We start from the raw sequence: 17,468 nt of genomic DNA on the forward strand, positions 1-17,468 counted from the left end.
CTCAAATACTGTGAAGCCATTCACCCTCACATGGTCCACAGTTTCTTCTGTGGTCACAGCCAGCACTGACAGTGCTCCACGTGGAGAAGTCTGTGCCTGTCATGAGTGTGATGTGTCAGCTATGTTGGCCCACATCACTTTGCCACATGTGCCTTCTCAAAGAGAAGTAACCCACACTGCCCTGGGGCTCACCACTGGGCTGGACCACAGTTAAAAGGGAGATTGACAAATAAGAGTGGGTTCTGAAAAGCACAGGAGGTTGTGAAGGGATCTAAAAGCAACAGTGCATGAAGACTGCTGAAAAGGCTAAGAATGATGAACTTGGGAAAGACAAAGCTCTCGGGATCCATGGCAGCTTTCTTCATATTTGTGAAAATTTGTCACATGGGATGGGGCATAGATGTATTTTTTTCTGCTTCAGAGAACACAAATTGGGAGGTCTATTCTGTCTCATCAGAAGAAAAAGATCTTGCAAATAACTTGTGTTGCTCAACACAAGAATGAGGTGTCTCTTAATGCAGTGAACTCTGCTCATTGCTGAAGGTGTTGAAGAAGAAATGCCTGCTCAGAGAGGGAAAGTGGCCAGATTACTGCTGAGACCCCTTTTCCCCTGATGCTCTGGGAATTGCTCTCTTCATCGATAGCCTGTCAGCACGAAAGACTTAACATGTTTGACATAGAACCAGCCGTTCTGTTCAATTACTTGAGTCTATCATTGGTGCTGTTGTTCTTACAGATTCCTGGACTAGAAATCTCAGAGCACCTTTGATTTCTTGCTCTCTTTTTGTCCCTATATAACTACCTCCAGAATGCTTCTTTGATTTCCTCTTGATTCTTAATTTCCACTGGCACTGTTACAATCCAGATCCATCAAATCACATGCAGATGGTAGTTATTGGATTTTTAAGTTGGAATGAACCCTGGAGAGATCAAGCCCAACCTGCTCCTTTTATAGGTAAGGAGAATAAGACACAGAAAAATTAGACTTGTCTAAGGTCATGTAGTTAGCAGGGGTGGTTCTAAGCTCCAATACTCTTAGTACCTTGTTCTTTCCATTTCCCTATGATCACTCAGGCGACTAATGCATTTCAACTTAACTGATTTTATAGAGACTGACCATGACTTACCCATGGAATGATTGGTTTATTTGTATGATATATGATGGTTCATGGTCAAATCACATGTGTTAAAACCTAGAAATTATCCCCAATCTCTTAAGGGTAGCAGACCACTGGATCTGCTTTGAGTTAAGTAACACTGTCTTTTCTGTGCTGCTCAGAGAAACTGCCAAAGGAGGACTGCTGAATTGTGAAATAAAGAAAAATTCTAGCCAGCTCAAGCTCTCTAGAGTCTGTAAATACAGGTCATTTGGATATTAAATGTATCACTGTACTCCAATGAGTACAAAAATTACATATATCATGTTAACTGGCTATGCCCTGATTACTCCCACAAAAGGTCCCGGAAGAACGTTGGTTCTTCTGTTGCTATTCTGGTCTCTTCTAGTTCTTGTGCTTGTTTCAGCCAAGGCAATTTCGCTTCCACTGGACTTTTTTTCTAAGAAAAAGAGAACATAAAGAATGAGCTAAATTACTATTAATCATTAAGGAGTTGGATAGATGATCATATTGGCTGAAAATTTCATTTATAAAGAGGTCATATTTTTCAAATGCAAGTTGAGTTCCTTAGTACAATACATTAGGTGGCTGCTGGAATGAATTAAACATTTCTGCTGTATTTTTTAAAAATTAGTACATTATTAAAATGCAACCAAAATGATCACACGATACAGTTGAATCTGCTGTCAAAGTTAACATAAAAATGCCTTTTATAAATCAATACCAATTTCTGTTGTTCATACTTTGAAGCTCTTACTTCAACCATACCAGCTTGCTATCTTTGGTCACATTTTATTTTTGCCCATGGAATGCAAAAATTAATAGAGAAAGGCAAATAACATGAAAGTTAAGAAAGTTGGGGGGGATGAAAGAATCTGTGTTATAGTTTACTCAAACTTTTACTATTGTTGTAGTTGTTGAGGGAGATGATTACCAATTACATCTGGCATGGAGGAACAAACTGTTGCCCCTTTCTGTCCTTTGAAGCCTCCTTGATGTGAAGAAGGGAATAATCTATCTATGAAGTGAGAAATAAAAATAAATTTAGGGTGCTTCAAGGAAACTATGGACACTATGAAAGTGGCTATGAAAGTATCATAAATGCAGAAGGAAGGAAAAAAGACTTCACTGATGGAGTTACGTAGTCAATGTTTGTACCTGTCATGGCAACTAGTGATTTTTCTGCAAGATAGACATACTCAAAAATATTTGTTGAATGACTAAGAGGCTATTTGTATGAATAATGAACCCAGAAATAACAAGAGAGTTTTACCATCCTCTCTCAAGTACTAAGGAGGAGTCCTTCTTACTAATAGTTGGGAATAATCTTTTCTCCCATTTCAAGATGGAAGATACTTTTCATGAGGATGGTTAACATTAAATAACATGGAAATAATTATGTACAGAGAAGATCATATATCACAGAGATGGTGCCAAATCCTCCTATCCATGGATGCTACCCATTTCTGCTCTTTCATGTGGAACAAATGTGAACTACTGGAGAGATTATAAATGCATCCATAGATCCCCACTGGGAACTGGAAGTTTTCATTCATTCCATGCATTAGTACACATGATAAAGATGACATCATTCCTCCCTCAAAATCTTACACTCCAGTGGAAAGGTAGCTATAAAGAAGAATGAGAATCTTGGGAAAAGAATAATTTCCTCCTCCTCCTCTACTTCTTCCTCCTTTTCTTGCTCTTCTGTCTTTTCCTCCTTCTACTTTTCCTTCCCCTCCTTTTTCAATCTCCCCCCTGCCATTCTTCTTTTTCTTCAAGGGAGGGACTGCATTTAATATGTCCACCAAGAAATGTTAGTATAAAACTAAATAGGAGCTACTCCATCTGTACTGAATCAACAGGAGCTCAGTTTTCCCTCCAGATGAATAATTCACATATATCTAACTTCCTTATCTAGATGGGAAGGTCTATTGCAATCTGTCAATAAAACAATTTTTATAAGAAAGTAGTAAGTTGAAAGGGAAATGCTACAATATTGGAATGGGAGCTGGAAATACCATTTGATTTGAATTTACAATGCACCACAGACTTACCTTTTGGTTTATAACACGGGATGGAAATGACACATTCTTCTTTGACGTGTAACTTCAGTTGTGGATCGCAGCCCCCAACATGCTCTCCACGGTGGTTAATACACACAACAACCCGGTACCGTAACCCTCAGCCACAAGTCACCATGCACTTCAAAGAAGAAAAGAGAAGCCAATGCATTTCTTTTAAGACAACCACAAAGGCATTATTGTATCATATGCAAAGGAGAGCCATGAACTACATAAATATTAAACACAAAAGACTTTTAGACAAATATTATGTAAGGAAGGGTACAGAGGCTAATTTTCTGTGATGCTTGTATTTCAGGGCCCCTCTTTTGTACAACTTTGTTCCACTTCTCAATTCAAAAAGTATTTAAGGTGAGATCGTAATTCAAGAAAATTACAAATGCCTTGAAATCTTACTGCTCAAATATCAAAGAAACTTGTTAGAAGTTTTCTCAAGTTTGATTAAAAGTTTACATGACCCTACCCAAAATAATTTTTGAAGATGAATGAAACCTTTCTGAACTGTCAATAAAAATATAATACAATTCTGATGAATTATGCCAGAGGATTATTTTTCTATTCCATCTATAAAAGTCAGTCTTGCAAAACTGCTCTCATATAACGAGGCCATCAAAGAGTATTCAGCCAAACACTACAGAAAAAAATACTATCGATGTATCCCGATACATCTATAACTGCCACAGTTAAAGTTAATAAAAACATTATGCTATTTTTTCCTGAATTTTTGTGAAGTTTGTGTTGTCAGCATTTTTTTCTTGGATTATTTGTTTATGATTTGAAAGTTACTCTTGCCTATGAGTGGAATATTTTCATGTCATATAAAAATCTAGAATAGCTTTTCAAATTTATCTGTGTTATGGTTTGGCTCTGTGTCCCCACCCAAATCTCATCTTGAATTGTAATTCCCATAATCCCCACTTGTCATGGGAGGGGCCTGGTAGAGGGTGATTGGATCATGGGGGCAGTTTTCCCCATCCTGGTCTCATGATAGTGAGTGAGTTCTCCTAAGATCTGATGGTTTTATAAAGGGCTCTTCCCCCTTCATGCTCTCTCTCCCTCTCCTACTGCCTTGTGAAGAAGGTACTTGCTTCTATTTCACCCTCCACCATCATTGTAAGTTTCCTGAGGAAACTGTGAGTTCATGTGGAACTGTGAGTCAATTAAACCTCTTTCATTTATAAATTAACCAGTCTCTGGTAGTATCTTTATAGCAGTGTGAGAATGGGCTAATATAATCTGCATGTTGGGGAGTATATATATGTATGCATTTAAAAAAATTGATAGACTATATTTTTTGAGGACCATATTGGGTTTACAGAAACATCGAGCAGACAGTACAGAAAGCCCCAATATTCCCCTTCACCCCCTTTTCCCCCTATGATTTTCCCTATTATTAACATCTTGCCTTAGTGTGGTGCCATTGTTACAACTGATGAACCCGTATTAATACATCATTAACATAACTAATACATCATTTAATATATCATTATTAAATATTAATATTAAGTCCAGAGTTCACAATGTGGTTGTTGTCATCTTTCTAAAATTCGTAATTTCTTATAATTTCCTTTCTGATTCTAAATAAACATTCCCTTCAATACTCAATATTTGTGTTTTATATTCTTGTTTTTGAGGAGTCCCCTCCAATCTGTACAAACTTCAGACCCCACCCATTCTGGATCCACCCCAGGGAGGGGCTGAGAGTTCTTGGTTGCCTTTGGTTACCTGCTATGGGACAGGCACCTCCTTCATTTGTTATCTCATGAATCCTCCTGACCCACTTCCAGGTCAGTAGCTTCAGGCTTATTGAACAGATAAGCAAAAGGCCCACCATCTAAGGATCTTGCTCAAGGTCACACAGTTCCTAACAGGCAGAGTGGAATTCCCTCCCAGAGCCATCTATTGCCAAAGCCATGGCCAAGCCACTGCTTTAAGAAGCTTGAAAAGTATTTTCTGACCCTCTAAGCACTTTGTACCTGTGTATTGCTAGGGACAAGTTTCAAAGATATGTTTCGAGGATATGGAGACTTTTCTCAGTGTATGCACATCAGGCAGAATATTGGGAAATCTCTCTAGTTCATGATGCCACTCTTGAAACCACTGAACAAATACTTTAATGAGTTCAGTGAAGCTTGAGATTACCGTTTTTGGAAAATTGACTCACCTACCCCCAAGTTTATCAATTTGAGATATATATAATCTTGAGTGGCTGTTTTAGCCACGAAAGAAAAAAAATTCACCCAAAGAGAAAGAAAACAGTACAAGATATAACTATACTACAACTGGTTAATCCAAAGGAGTATCCTCTCCTTTTAAACCACCCTTCTGGGAAGCTGGACACTTCCCCAATGGCACTGTCAGTGTTTACAACGGTTCCAGAACTCCTCTGCGGAGCTGCATATGTCCTCGATGATGGAAAATCCTCATCACTGAGAATATATTTGATATTTGAAAAAAGTGAAAAGTATTAAGGGTGAAGTATGGTGAATGAGAAGAGCTAGTTAACATCCTCTACTCTGATAATATGCATAATGATGAAGTCGTGGTATTTATGGGGATGGAGGGTGATATAAAAGCTCTAAAGCCAACATAAAACATATGGCTAGGACTTCAGAGAGCTGAAAACAAGCTCTGCAGTTGTAGAAATAATGTTGATTGGGGGCTGAAAAAGTGAAAGTCCCTAATGTCTCGGTAACAAATCCTTTTGCAGCTGAGATGATATTTTTTGCTTTCAACAAAATAGAAAGAGGACTTAAATTGCCAGCAGAAAGATCCTTAAAAATAATTTTTGATGCTAGACCATTACATGAATTTTGGCACATAACTCAAGAGTTCAAAGAACAAAACGACCTTGCTAAAATAAAATCCTTCCATCCCGGTCTATTGATTTATGTGAACAAGCTTTCCCAGTGTACACATGCAAAGCCAAACAAAACAAAATAAGAAACCAATAGTAAAAATTAACAATAAAATCATTGCTGAACACATGGCTCATTCTGATGATGAATATATGGACTAGTTTTTAAGCTCCACTTATCTTCTATCAAGATATATTAATGCATGTACATGATGAACTAAGTGTGTATTCAAATGAAAATGCAATTTTTATGTGTTATTCTTATTTACCAAACTTTGAAATATATATATATATACGTTATTTTGACTGTGTATTAAAATTTACTCAATTCAGATGAATATTTTAAATACTTAGGGCCTTATGGCCACAGGAAAGTAAAATAAAGTAATTTCATTGATCATATATATTTTCTTGGAGAGAAGTAGAACAGTGTAATAAAAAAAGACTTTAAAGCATAAAAATACGTTATATTAGAATAAAATTCTGTGGGGAGAGTTGATTGTAAATGTGAGTTCAAAGGGAGAAATATGCACAACATCTAAATTGTTAAAGAAGAGGTCACCCCTGTATTTTTTAAATGAAAGATGGCAAAGACAGAAATTATCATGGCATTTAAATTCCACTAGACAGATTTTTTTGAATGCTGCAACACTCTTATTTTAAAATGTCAACATTCACAACATGTTGAAATGATATTCTTTGTAATTATTTAAACTTGTGATAGGAAATTTCAAATGTCAACCTAAATATATGTGAAGAAATGCATAATTCTCTAATCTTCTTTTTAGGGAGTATGTGACCAAAAATTAATTGATAACTTCTTCTGTAGCAAGTTTGAATAAAGTTCTACAGGGTGATGATGTTTAGTCTGGGGATATCAGAAAAAGATTGATATGGTCTTCACCTGACACTCACTTGTCCTTCAAGTTCAAGTGCTACCTCCTTTCTGAAGCTTTCCTGACACATTCAGGTGGAGTGAATCATTCCACCTTGTGTCTCTGAAGTACTAGGCACATGACGCTACTCATGCACAATACAATACTGTATCACAACGTTGTTTGCATGCATGTCTGTGCAACTAGATTCTAAGCTTTTGGGTGGTAGGAGCAAGTTGTATTTACTTCTTAGCACGGTAGCTGACGCATTGAATAAATACATGAATAGATATATTAATGCATGTATATGTTGAACTGAAATGTGGAAATCACTTAAGAAAGCTGGAGAAACTTGAGTCAACTACACCTCACTCTAGAAAATTAAAGGATTAAGATTAAATTATTAAATATCAATGTCTGCATTTTTCATCTTTGACTAATCCAGCTGCATTTTATTTGTTCTGGAGGCTTACTCAGTCATCTCTTTAGAAAGTGAAAACTACGCTAATTTGACATGAACCTTGTTATACCTCTGGGGTGTTTTCCTTCTTCTCTTTTCTTTTTTCATACAACTTGACCCCACCGATGATTTCTAAATAGGCTGCCCACCTCTGGTCTTTCCCAATGTTAGGCTATCTTGCCTCAATTAGTTAAAATATATTATGTCTCCACAAAAATTGTGAAGGTTCTTAGTAGCTACTGGATCAAGGACACACACTTTCATGTCATGTCAGCATTTCCAACTTCATCTCTCAGTTCTTAGTAACATGGGTCATCTCTTCAAATCTTCAACTTTGAGTCACTTCTTGTCATTACTGCCTTTGCTTAGCCATCTCTGTTTGGCCATCTCCCTAACACTAACCCTAACCCAGTGATGTTTCTCAGGTTCTTGTTTGTTTACATTCTTCAAAGAATTTAAACAATTTAAATTTTAATTCTTGCTTGTTTAAATTATTCAAAGATGGATTAGGCAACACAAGGGCAACAAATACTTCCTGATTGACTCTGCTTCAACATTTGTTCTTTACAGATTTGTTCTTTACGGTACTTAATATTAATTATGCTGATAATTACATGGAAATTTTATTATTAATGTCCTTAATATTAATTATTCTTGCGTACCTTGATGCTTCTGGTCTTTCTTACCTTGTCCTCCAACTGTCTTCCTAAGCTCTTTGGAGTAGGAACCATGCTCTTTTACCACTTTTTTTTGTCTCCGTGCTGTCTAGTACCATGGTGGGCATATAGAAAATACCCCTTAAAATATGAGAATTAATTAAAAGTGGCATTCTCAAATCTTACCTGAGACCCCTCCATAGCAATCCACTTGGGGCAATCAAACAGATTACAAGTTTGCATAACCTTGGGTTTGGGTGCGTACATGCACTTCCATTCTTCCGCCTGCAATATCTCTCCATGCATGGATTCCTCCACACACACAAAGCTCCGTCTCCGAATCCCTCCTCCACAGGACACGGAACATGCAGTCCAAGGATTATGTTCCCAGCTCAAAAGCAAACAAAATTATATTATTTGTTTGTTGTTTGTTTGAAGTTTGCAAAGATGGTGGCAAAAAGTATGGCCTTAAGGTATCAGGTGTGGTTCAGCTGAATGAGCCTGGGACTGGGAGTCATAAGACTTTACACTTTTTTTTTTTTTTTTGAGACAGAGTCTCGCTCTGTAACCCATGCTGGAGTGCAATGGTGCAATCTTGGCTCACTGCAACCTCTGCCTCCCGGGTTCAAGCAATTCTGCCTCAGCCTCCCTACTAGCTGGGATTACAGGCATGAGCCACCATGCCTGGCCTTTTTTTTAATTTTAATTAATTTTTTTTTTTAAGATGGAGTCTCTTTCTGTCACCCAGGCTGGAGTGCAGTGGCAAGATCTTGGCTCACTGCAACCTCTGCCTCCTGGGTTCAAGCTATTCTCCTGCTTCAGCCTCCCAAGTAGCTGGGATTACAGGCACCTGCCACCACGCTCGGCTAATTTTTGTACATTTTAGTAGAGATGGGGTTTCGCCATGTTGGCCAGGCTGGTCTTGAACTCCTGACCTCAAGTGATCCACCCGCCTTAGCCTCCCAAAGTGCTGGGATTACAGGCATGTGCCACCACGCCCGGCCAAGACTTTATTCTTAACTGCCACACACAAATTTTAGTCACAGGGTACTTAGCTCCTCACATCTGGGGTTTTTGTCAACTGGGAATAATATACCTTCCCTATTTACCCTTCATCAGACCATTGTGAAAATTAAATCAATTAAAATATACAGTGTGGCTGCATCTTCAAACTGCCTCTAAACTGTAAAATACTAATGGACAATATTATTAGAGAATCACAGAACCTCAGAGTCAGGAAGGACCATATTACTCTTTTCGGGATAAAAGGGGATTAAAATTTCTGATTAATTGCAACACTTGAGCTCCTGCTATAATACTCAGTTGTCCAAGATACGCTTGACAGCTCCAGCGATGGGAAACATCATCTTTTGAGGCAGCCTATTCCATCTAATTCTTAGAAAGATTTTTCCTATTATTGAGTTGAAGTCTGTTTTCCCTTAGCTTTATAAAGTGTCTAATATCTAACCCTCATACATTTTAGGCTATTGCTACAGATGCTACAGTTCCTTGCAAACTACTTAAACTGCAAAAAGGAAAAGGAAACATATCACTCGCTGAGGAAGAGGTTGGAAGTGGTCATAGGGCATTATCTCTTTAAATCCATCACTACAAATGAAATCATTGTGAGAATATCATTTCTATAATAAATTCACACATTCATTAATTGATGAATATAATATTTGACATCCCAAAAGACAGAGCTCTTCCAAATTGGAAACTAAAAATATCAAGTGTTATCAACCATTCCCAAAAATTCAGCCACCATCTCTTTAATTGTCAAGAATATCTACGACACAAATTCCCCAGTTCTATTTGAAAATATAGAAAACTAAACTAGCAGTATATTAATCAAAGGAAAAAAGTATCTTGCAATTTCAATAAATTTATTCCTTTTTATAATAATTACTCTCTTAATATATTAGTGATATTAACACACTGTCGTATTAGTAGGATCTTCAGAAAACCACTTTATTTCACAGAATTTGTCCTCTGAAAGGTCTCTATTCATAATTACGTTCAACCAGGCTTACAGGAAATGGGCAGTTTAGTAACAGGAAATGAAATCCACTGAGAACGCTTCCTTTTCCACTTGCACACTTCTTCCTAAGCCAGCTGGCAGATATCTGGAGGATTATGGGACTTGATATTGTTCTGTTATTTTAAGGTATTGTAGTAAGCCAGGAAACTTCCCCAGGCAATCCAAGTCAGCAGGTACTAAATTATGCAATAGGATAGTTTATGCATAGCTTTTTTGCTTTGGCATTAAAATTTTACTTCCTTGCACAATGCATTATTTATACTGAATTTAATAGGAATACTTCAAAAGCCAAAACATGATAATGGGTGACCCAGTTTAAAAGCTAAAATGGTGAGTGAAAGATATTTATGATTGGCAGATGGACTAGACGTATTACTTGGATGAAGAGAGCAGGAGATGTTCAAAAAGGTTCATTATAAAAACTTAGGAACACACAGCCCACGACAAGAGAAAGCTAGACTTTCATTCCTAATGAATGTGTCCTCACTTCTATGCACCATAGTTACAAATGTGAACGTAGGCACCTGCCGCCAGGAGACAAAGTCACGAAATGGAAATGTATTGCCCTGCAAAGATTGATCAGTCTCAGGTGAAGCTGATTTGTTTCTTTTTGAAGTAAAAAGGGTGTGGACAATGACACAAACCTTGATGGGCAGGGATCCACGCTGCATTCCTTCAGTTTTGGTTTTGGTTTTACATTTTCAGGGTAGTAGTGACAATAATGGTCAGGAACTACCCTCTTCAAGCGGATATCCACACATTCAGCAGAATTGAGCTGATAACCTAAAGTGTTAGAAAAGGAAAGTCTGAATATTGCATTCATTTTTACTTGGCAGAGTTACCACTTGCCACACACTTTTTTTTTCCTCTTTAAGAAACTTAACTCAGTGGCTCTCAACCCTGGCTGTATAGCAGAACCACATGGGAGCTTTTAATACACTCTAATGCCCAGGTTCCTTCATGGTCCAATTAAGTCAGAAGTCCTGTGGCCGGGATCCAGGAAAACAGCACCTTTTAAAAAAGATCCTCAGGTTCTTCTCAGATTACTAAAATGCGTGGCCAAAATTGAGAATGACAATTAGTACCAACTGTGGTACTCTCAGCACTTCTAACTAAAAAATGACAATAGTCTCCTCTTAAGAACTGTTTCCAGCCCAGGTGCAGGTGAGTTATTCATTCTCCTCGGTTCATTGTCTTTTCTCCTCATTTTCACCACAGCACTGTGCAAGGCCCTTCTCTCATTTCCATATAATCTCTCTTCTTCCCTTATTGACGCTCCCATTCCAATCCCCGCAACACACCTATTTTGATTTGTTGTTGACATGTCCTTAAATATGCAACCATCTTATGTAATGTTGTTTTTTTGTGTATCTGTTTTTAGCTTAATGAATGATAATGTGTTTTAAATCTTGTTCTGTTTTCCACTTTTTTCACTCAACATCATGTTTTTGAGAACTACCCTTGTGCTGGGTGGTTGCTGGGTTGAATATTTCTTTCATAACATTTTGTGATTTGCATACACAGTACCACATTTTACTCTTCTCCCCTGGGATGCCACAGGCACCTGCCATACCAATAAGCTTTCCAAATGGGGAATTAAGCATTGTCAATACAAAAAGGAACAAAATCCATCCCCCTATGTCACTCCCCAGCCCTCGTCTCACAAGCCTTCAAACAGAAGGAATGAAGACTTATTCTTGATTCTACTACATCTAATTTGTAGAGTTTCTGAGGAAAGTGAACATTGCAAATAGATGAGTGCTATAAATTTAAAAAGCAAGTCACAAAATGATGCTTCTATTTCCTGAAAGATCTGATTCCAAGTTTCCTGTCACTACATAAGTGTCTGTTAAGTTAAACTTTTTTAAAAAAAGGTAATTTTTCAAAACTAGAATGAGCTCTTTACGAAAGAAAAAAATGGCCAAAGCCAAGCGCTCTGCGTCTGCCAGTTGGTCTAAAGGTCTGAAAATACATTTAAAGTCCTGATTGTCGAGAGGAATCTGATTTTATAAACCACTAGACAGCTTTCTATAAGACACGGCTTGGATGTAAGCTGAGTGCAGAAGGACGGACTGGTAAGCATTATAAAAAGCAAGGTCGAAACCGCAAGAATGAAAATCCAAATGGAGTCAATAAAATGTTACTTGGGTGCCAATATCTGCCAGAAAGTCAATGATATCAGATGGCAATGGCAATCTAGGTACTTGCTCCAGATTGATCTCAAGTGTCTCACATTGACAATTACAGATGGGACTAGGAAAGTCCATCCAAGCACCCCTGGTACCTTAGAGACCAATGGACTAATTTTCTTGATTATCCAAAACACTTTAAAATCCATTCACACACATCACACAGATTTGATGACTAATATAATTAAATTTTGGTAATGCTTTCCTTGTGGGTTTTATGTGTGTATTTTATTTTCCCCAAAACAAGTACAAAATGAGATTACAGCTCCTTGAGTCAGAAAAAAAAAAAATCTTTGTTCTAAATAGAAATAGACTTCTAAATGAAAACAGGGCATATACAGGTTTTTATAATTTGGGGAGAGACAATTAATTTTCCTCTTCTGTTTTATCACAGTTTAGAGATAGCAAAAAGCAAAAGAAATGAGGCAGAGTGCCTTTCTGTATCTTGAGCAAATGTACTGAAATTCTGCCAGTGTACAGAAAATGGCAGGCTCCCCAAAAGCAGCCTAAAATCTCCCTTCTGTTCTTACAAAGATTGTAAGACAATCTCACTGCTAAGTGCTCATGCACATTTACAGTTCCTGCAGGACTACATCTTTCCATGGGCACCCGAGTATGAGAAACACCTATTTGCTTCCCAAGAATTTAGTCAACTGGATTAAGCTGAATCCCATTATAAAGTGTCTCCTCTGGAGTAAAAAGTGTCTTTTATCTTACGGATCCAAATGTGAACGTCTCTCTGAATGACTGTCTGTAAGAACAAAGAAATAAAATTTTTTAAAAAATAGATGTTTGAGCCAGGCATGGTGGCACATGCCTGCACTCCCAGCTACTCCAGAGGCTGGGGTGGGAGGATGGCTTGGGCCCACCAGTTGGAGATCAGCCTGGGCAACATAGTGAGATGCCATCTCTACAAAATATTTTAAAAATTAGCCAGGCATGGTGGCATATGCCTGTAGTTCCAGCTACTTGGGAAGCTGAGGTTGGAGGATCGCTTGAGCCCAGGAGTTTGAGTCTAGCCTGGGCAACTTAGTGAGACCTGCCTCTAAAACAAACAAACAAATAAAAAAGAGAGAGATATGTTTGTTTTTCTGCAGAGTAAGAGTACCCAAAGAGTCATAAGTGACTCAAAGATGTAAAGGAAACTTTGCCTTATCAAAATGCTTATAACATTCAAGAAAATTCAGAGGGAATTGAAAATAAACTGAACGAATGTCAGAGCTGGTAGAAACTTGAAGTGACTTACTCCACTGGTTTGTTCTCACTGTATGAATTTTGTGATTGTGCTCTATTTGTGACAAGGGATAGATTTCCACTTACGGTAGTTATTAAATTCTTTTTGTGAATATGTTTATTTAAGTTGAGTAAATGCCCCCTTAAAGAAAAATCCTTTAGTAAATAACAGTGCAGGAATAACACAGATATGGCAAGAATAGTGATGGCAATATGGCTCCAGCTGCTATCCAAAGACACCGGCTTAAAGAGGTGATGGTTCTCAAAGTGGAGTGCGTACCATCATCTCCTGGAGGATGAGCCACACCCTGGGGTTTCTGACTCAGTAGGTCTGCGGTGGAGCCTGAGAATCTGTATCTCTAGTTAGTTCCCAGGAGATGCTGATGCTGCAGGTCCAGGAAGCCCACTGTGAGAATCACCTGCTGCAGGATCATCATCATGTGGTCTTTTGCCTCAACCCTGGCCCTGGGAGGAACTAGCTGGCGAACTGGGGAGATTCACTTGTACTTTCTTTCTGTGGCACTATTCAGTCTTCTCTCCATTTCCAGGGACATAAACTTCTTCTTGGGCCTGGGCTGCCCAGGGCTTCCCATAAAAGTGCCTGCCCTGTTGTTTCAGGGGGAGCCTAAATTCCAGAAGAGAGACATCTGCCTGCATATTCACAGCAACCTGGCACTGACTGAAGAGCCCTCCTTCATATACCTGTAGTTTAAAGGAGAAAGGCCAGTTTCTGACTCTAAGTAAATTGATATGCCATAGGCTTCAAGGATTGAGATGTGGAGCTAGGCTGGGCTGGAGAAGGATTTATTCTAGCTCTTCAAACAAGACCATACCTGAGACTGCATACCCTGATCTGGTCCCAGGTATAGTAGGAGGTTTAGGGGAGGCAAAGGGCAAAGTCATTTAGAGCATGACTCTGATATCAAGCAGACCTGGCACCAGATCCTAGCTGCACTGTTTACTAGCTGAACAACATACTACTGTATGCTCTTTACACTTTCTAAGGGTCAGTTTGTTCATGCATAAGACAGGAATAAGAGACCTTCCTTAGGGTTTTCTTGAAGAATAAATGTGATTATGAGCATCTAACCCATGGTTTGACACATGGTAAACACCTAGTACCACTGCCTGGTACTCTAAGGGGAAGCTTCAACATAAATCCCTATTCTAGTAAATCATGGTTCCTGGGTTGCATGCATTTATTCTTTGATTTAAAAGGTCAGTTCAGAAAAAGAGAATTATTTTGACAGTAGCTCTGGTTGCCTTCTCATTTGCTCCTGAGAGTTGCCAGTTCTCCATATCAAATGGACAGTAATCTTCCACCGGAGCATGAAAGATGCTGCTTTTCTGGCATGTGTGTAGAGCCCTGGATTACACTTGTCCCCAAACCTTCCTCAACTGACTATGAAAACCTTGAACAAGGCCAAGCACAGTGGCTCACGCCTGTAATCCCAGCACTTTGGGAGGCCAAGTTAGGTAGACCATCTGAGGTTGGGAGTTCGAGACCAGCCCAGCCAACATGGAGAAACCCTGTCTTTACTAAAAATACAAAAATTAGCCAGGCATGGTAGCAGGCACCTGTAATTCCAGCTACTTAGGAGGCGGAGGCACAAGAATCGCTTAAACCTGGGAGGTGGAGGTTGCAGTGAGCCAAGATTTGTCTACGGCACTCCAGCCTGGGTGACAGAATGAGACTCTGTCTCAAAAAAAAAAAAAAAGACCTTGAACTAAGCAGACAATAAGCAGGGCTTTCCCCTTTACCACTTAGTAGGGACCCTTTCTCTTTTTAATAAGCTTATACTCTTGCACCTGAGGAGAGAAAAGTTGTAAATCTAACGTTAGAACCAACACACCCATTGACTCAACCTGGCTGGGCAAGTCACTCCTTCTTTCTGCTTTTCCGATTTTTCATAGAAAATTAAAAATAATACATACATTAAGGGCAACCAAGAAGAGAAATGCAGTAACACAGGCAAACAAGTTTGTTTACGGTTTTTTTTCCTTTGGCTAAAAGTAAAAGGTGTTTTCCAAATCCATTTTGCACTGTCTTCAAGAATAAAGGCAAATGCATCTTCTTCATTAACACCATTGCATTCAGGCTGCTGAGTAAGGTGATATGTGATGAGACATCTCTAATCACCACACCAATTTTAAAATCAGCTTCAAAAATGTAAATGTGAAATTTGTCTAACTCTGAGCTCTAAATATTCATGAACAAAGCCTGGACCTCACCTCCTCCACACCTCACAGTGCAGGGAAAGAAGTCAGTTTGTCTCCACTGATGACTGATGGGCTGGTAAAAGAACTGAACCATTATTTTTAATAATAATATGTTTAAGCACATCCTTTTGAAAAATTCTTCTAGAAGCACAACTGCAAGAACTCAACTTAAGTGTACAAATATATGGTGTTTAAACAGTCTAGTATCTAATTAAAAGGAAATGGGGGGCAGGTATGGTGGCTCACACCTGTAATCTCAGCACTTTGGGAGGCCAAGGCAGGTAGATCACTTGAGGTCAGGAGTTCAAGACCAGCCTTGCCAACATGGTGAAACCCCATCTCTATTAAAAATACAAAAATTAGCCCAGCATGGTGCCACATGCCTGTAGTCCCAGCTACTCAGGAGGCTAAGGTGGGAGAATTTCTTGAACCACTGTCTCAAAAAAAAAAAAAAAAAAGAAATAGGGCACCAATGAGGTAATATATATGTTAATTAGTTCCATTTGGCCATTCCACAATATATACATATTTCAAAACATCATGTTATACACTATAAATATATACCATTTTTGTCAATTAAAAATGCTAGGAAAAGATTAATGTGGCCAGGCACAGTGGCTCACGCCTATAATCCCAGCACTTTGGGAGGCCGAGGTGGGTAGATCATCTGAGGTCAGGAGTTTGAGACCAGCCTGGCCAACATGGCAAAACCTGGTCTCTGCTAAAAAATACAAAAATTAGCTGGGTGTGGTGGCATGTGCCTGTAGTCCCAGCTACTCAGGAGGCTCAGGCAGGAGAATAGCTCAAACCCGCAAGGCAGAGGTTGCAGTGAGCTGAGATCGCACCATTGCACTCCAGCCTGGGCAACAAGAAGGAAACTCCATCTAAAAGAAAAAAAAAGTAAAAGAAAAAATTAATGTGTTAGAAAAACCAGGCCAGGCACAGTGGCTCAGCCTGTAATCCTAGCACTTTGGGAGTTCAAGGCAGGAGGATCACTTGAGGCCACAAGTTTGAAATCAGTCTGGTCAACATAGCGAGATCCTATCTCTCCAAAAGAAAAAGTTTAAAATTAGCCAGGTGTGGTGGCATGCACCTGTAGTCCCAGCTATAGCTATTGGGGATGCTGAGGCAGGAGGACACCTCGAGTGCAGGAGTTTGAGGCTACAGTGAACCATGATCACACCACTGCACTCCAGTCTGGGAAACAAAGCAAGACTCTGTCTCAAAAAAACATGAAAATGAAAAAGAAAAATCTCTAAAAAATGCAATTGGAAAAAAAAAACAAGAAATACAATTGGGATAAAAAATTTTAACAATAAAAATTAATACAGTGGGTTGGGCGTGGTGGCTGATGCCTGTAATCCCAGCAATTTGGGAAGCTGAGGCAGGCAGGTCCCTTGAGGTCAGGAGCTCAAGACCAGCCTGGCCAACATGGTGAAATGCTGGCTCCACTAAAAATACAAAAATCAGCTGGGTGTGGTGGCACATGCCTGTAATGCAAGCTACTCGGGAAGCTGAGGCAGGAGAATCGCTTGAACCCGGGAGGCGGAGGTTGCAATGACCGAGATCACACCATTGCACTCCAGCCTGGGCAACAGAGTGAGACTGCATCTCAAAAAACAACAAAACAAAACAAAACAAAACAAAACAAAACAAGTATTATAAAAGGTATTTCATATGAGAAATGCTACATTTAGTGGAAGAAACAGCTTATCAAAATAATACAGTTTAAAGG

At 38.9% G+C, this 17,468-nt stretch overlaps 1 protein-coding gene across 9 annotated transcripts in view; it reads right to left on the reverse strand.

The window, feature by feature from the left end:
* Positions 1 to 17,468, reverse strand: part of LOC129028687 (E3 ubiquitin-protein ligase HERC2-like) — a 53,642-nt gene that overhangs the window by 21,721 nt on the left and 14,453 nt on the right. For 2 of the 9 annotated variants that reach the window (XR_010124081.1, XR_010124083.1), the window contains exons 2-5: positions 10,084 to 10,866; positions 8,237 to 8,441; positions 3,176 to 3,323; positions 803 to 1,557 (exon numbers count right to left, since the gene is read on the reverse strand). Coding sequence is in view for 5 of the 9 variants with exons in the window: in XM_063653282.1 (XP_063509352.1) it covers positions 1,415 to 1,423 (9 nt within the window). In the remaining 4 variants the exon portion in view is untranslated. Of the gene's footprint in view, positions 1 to 802; positions 1,558 to 3,175; positions 3,324 to 8,236; positions 8,442 to 10,083; positions 10,875 to 17,468 lie in introns of all 9 variants that reach the window. The other 7 variants (XR_010124082.1, XM_063653282.1, XM_063653284.1 and 4 more) reach the window with 7 other exon arrangements.

The sequence above is a fragment of the Pongo pygmaeus genome, chromosome 16 (assembly GCF_028885625.2).
Source record: "Pongo pygmaeus isolate AG05252 chromosome 16, NHGRI_mPonPyg2-v2.0_pri, whole genome shotgun sequence".
Classification (NCBI taxonomy): Eukaryota; Metazoa; Chordata; class Mammalia; order Primates; family Hominidae; genus Pongo; species Pongo pygmaeus.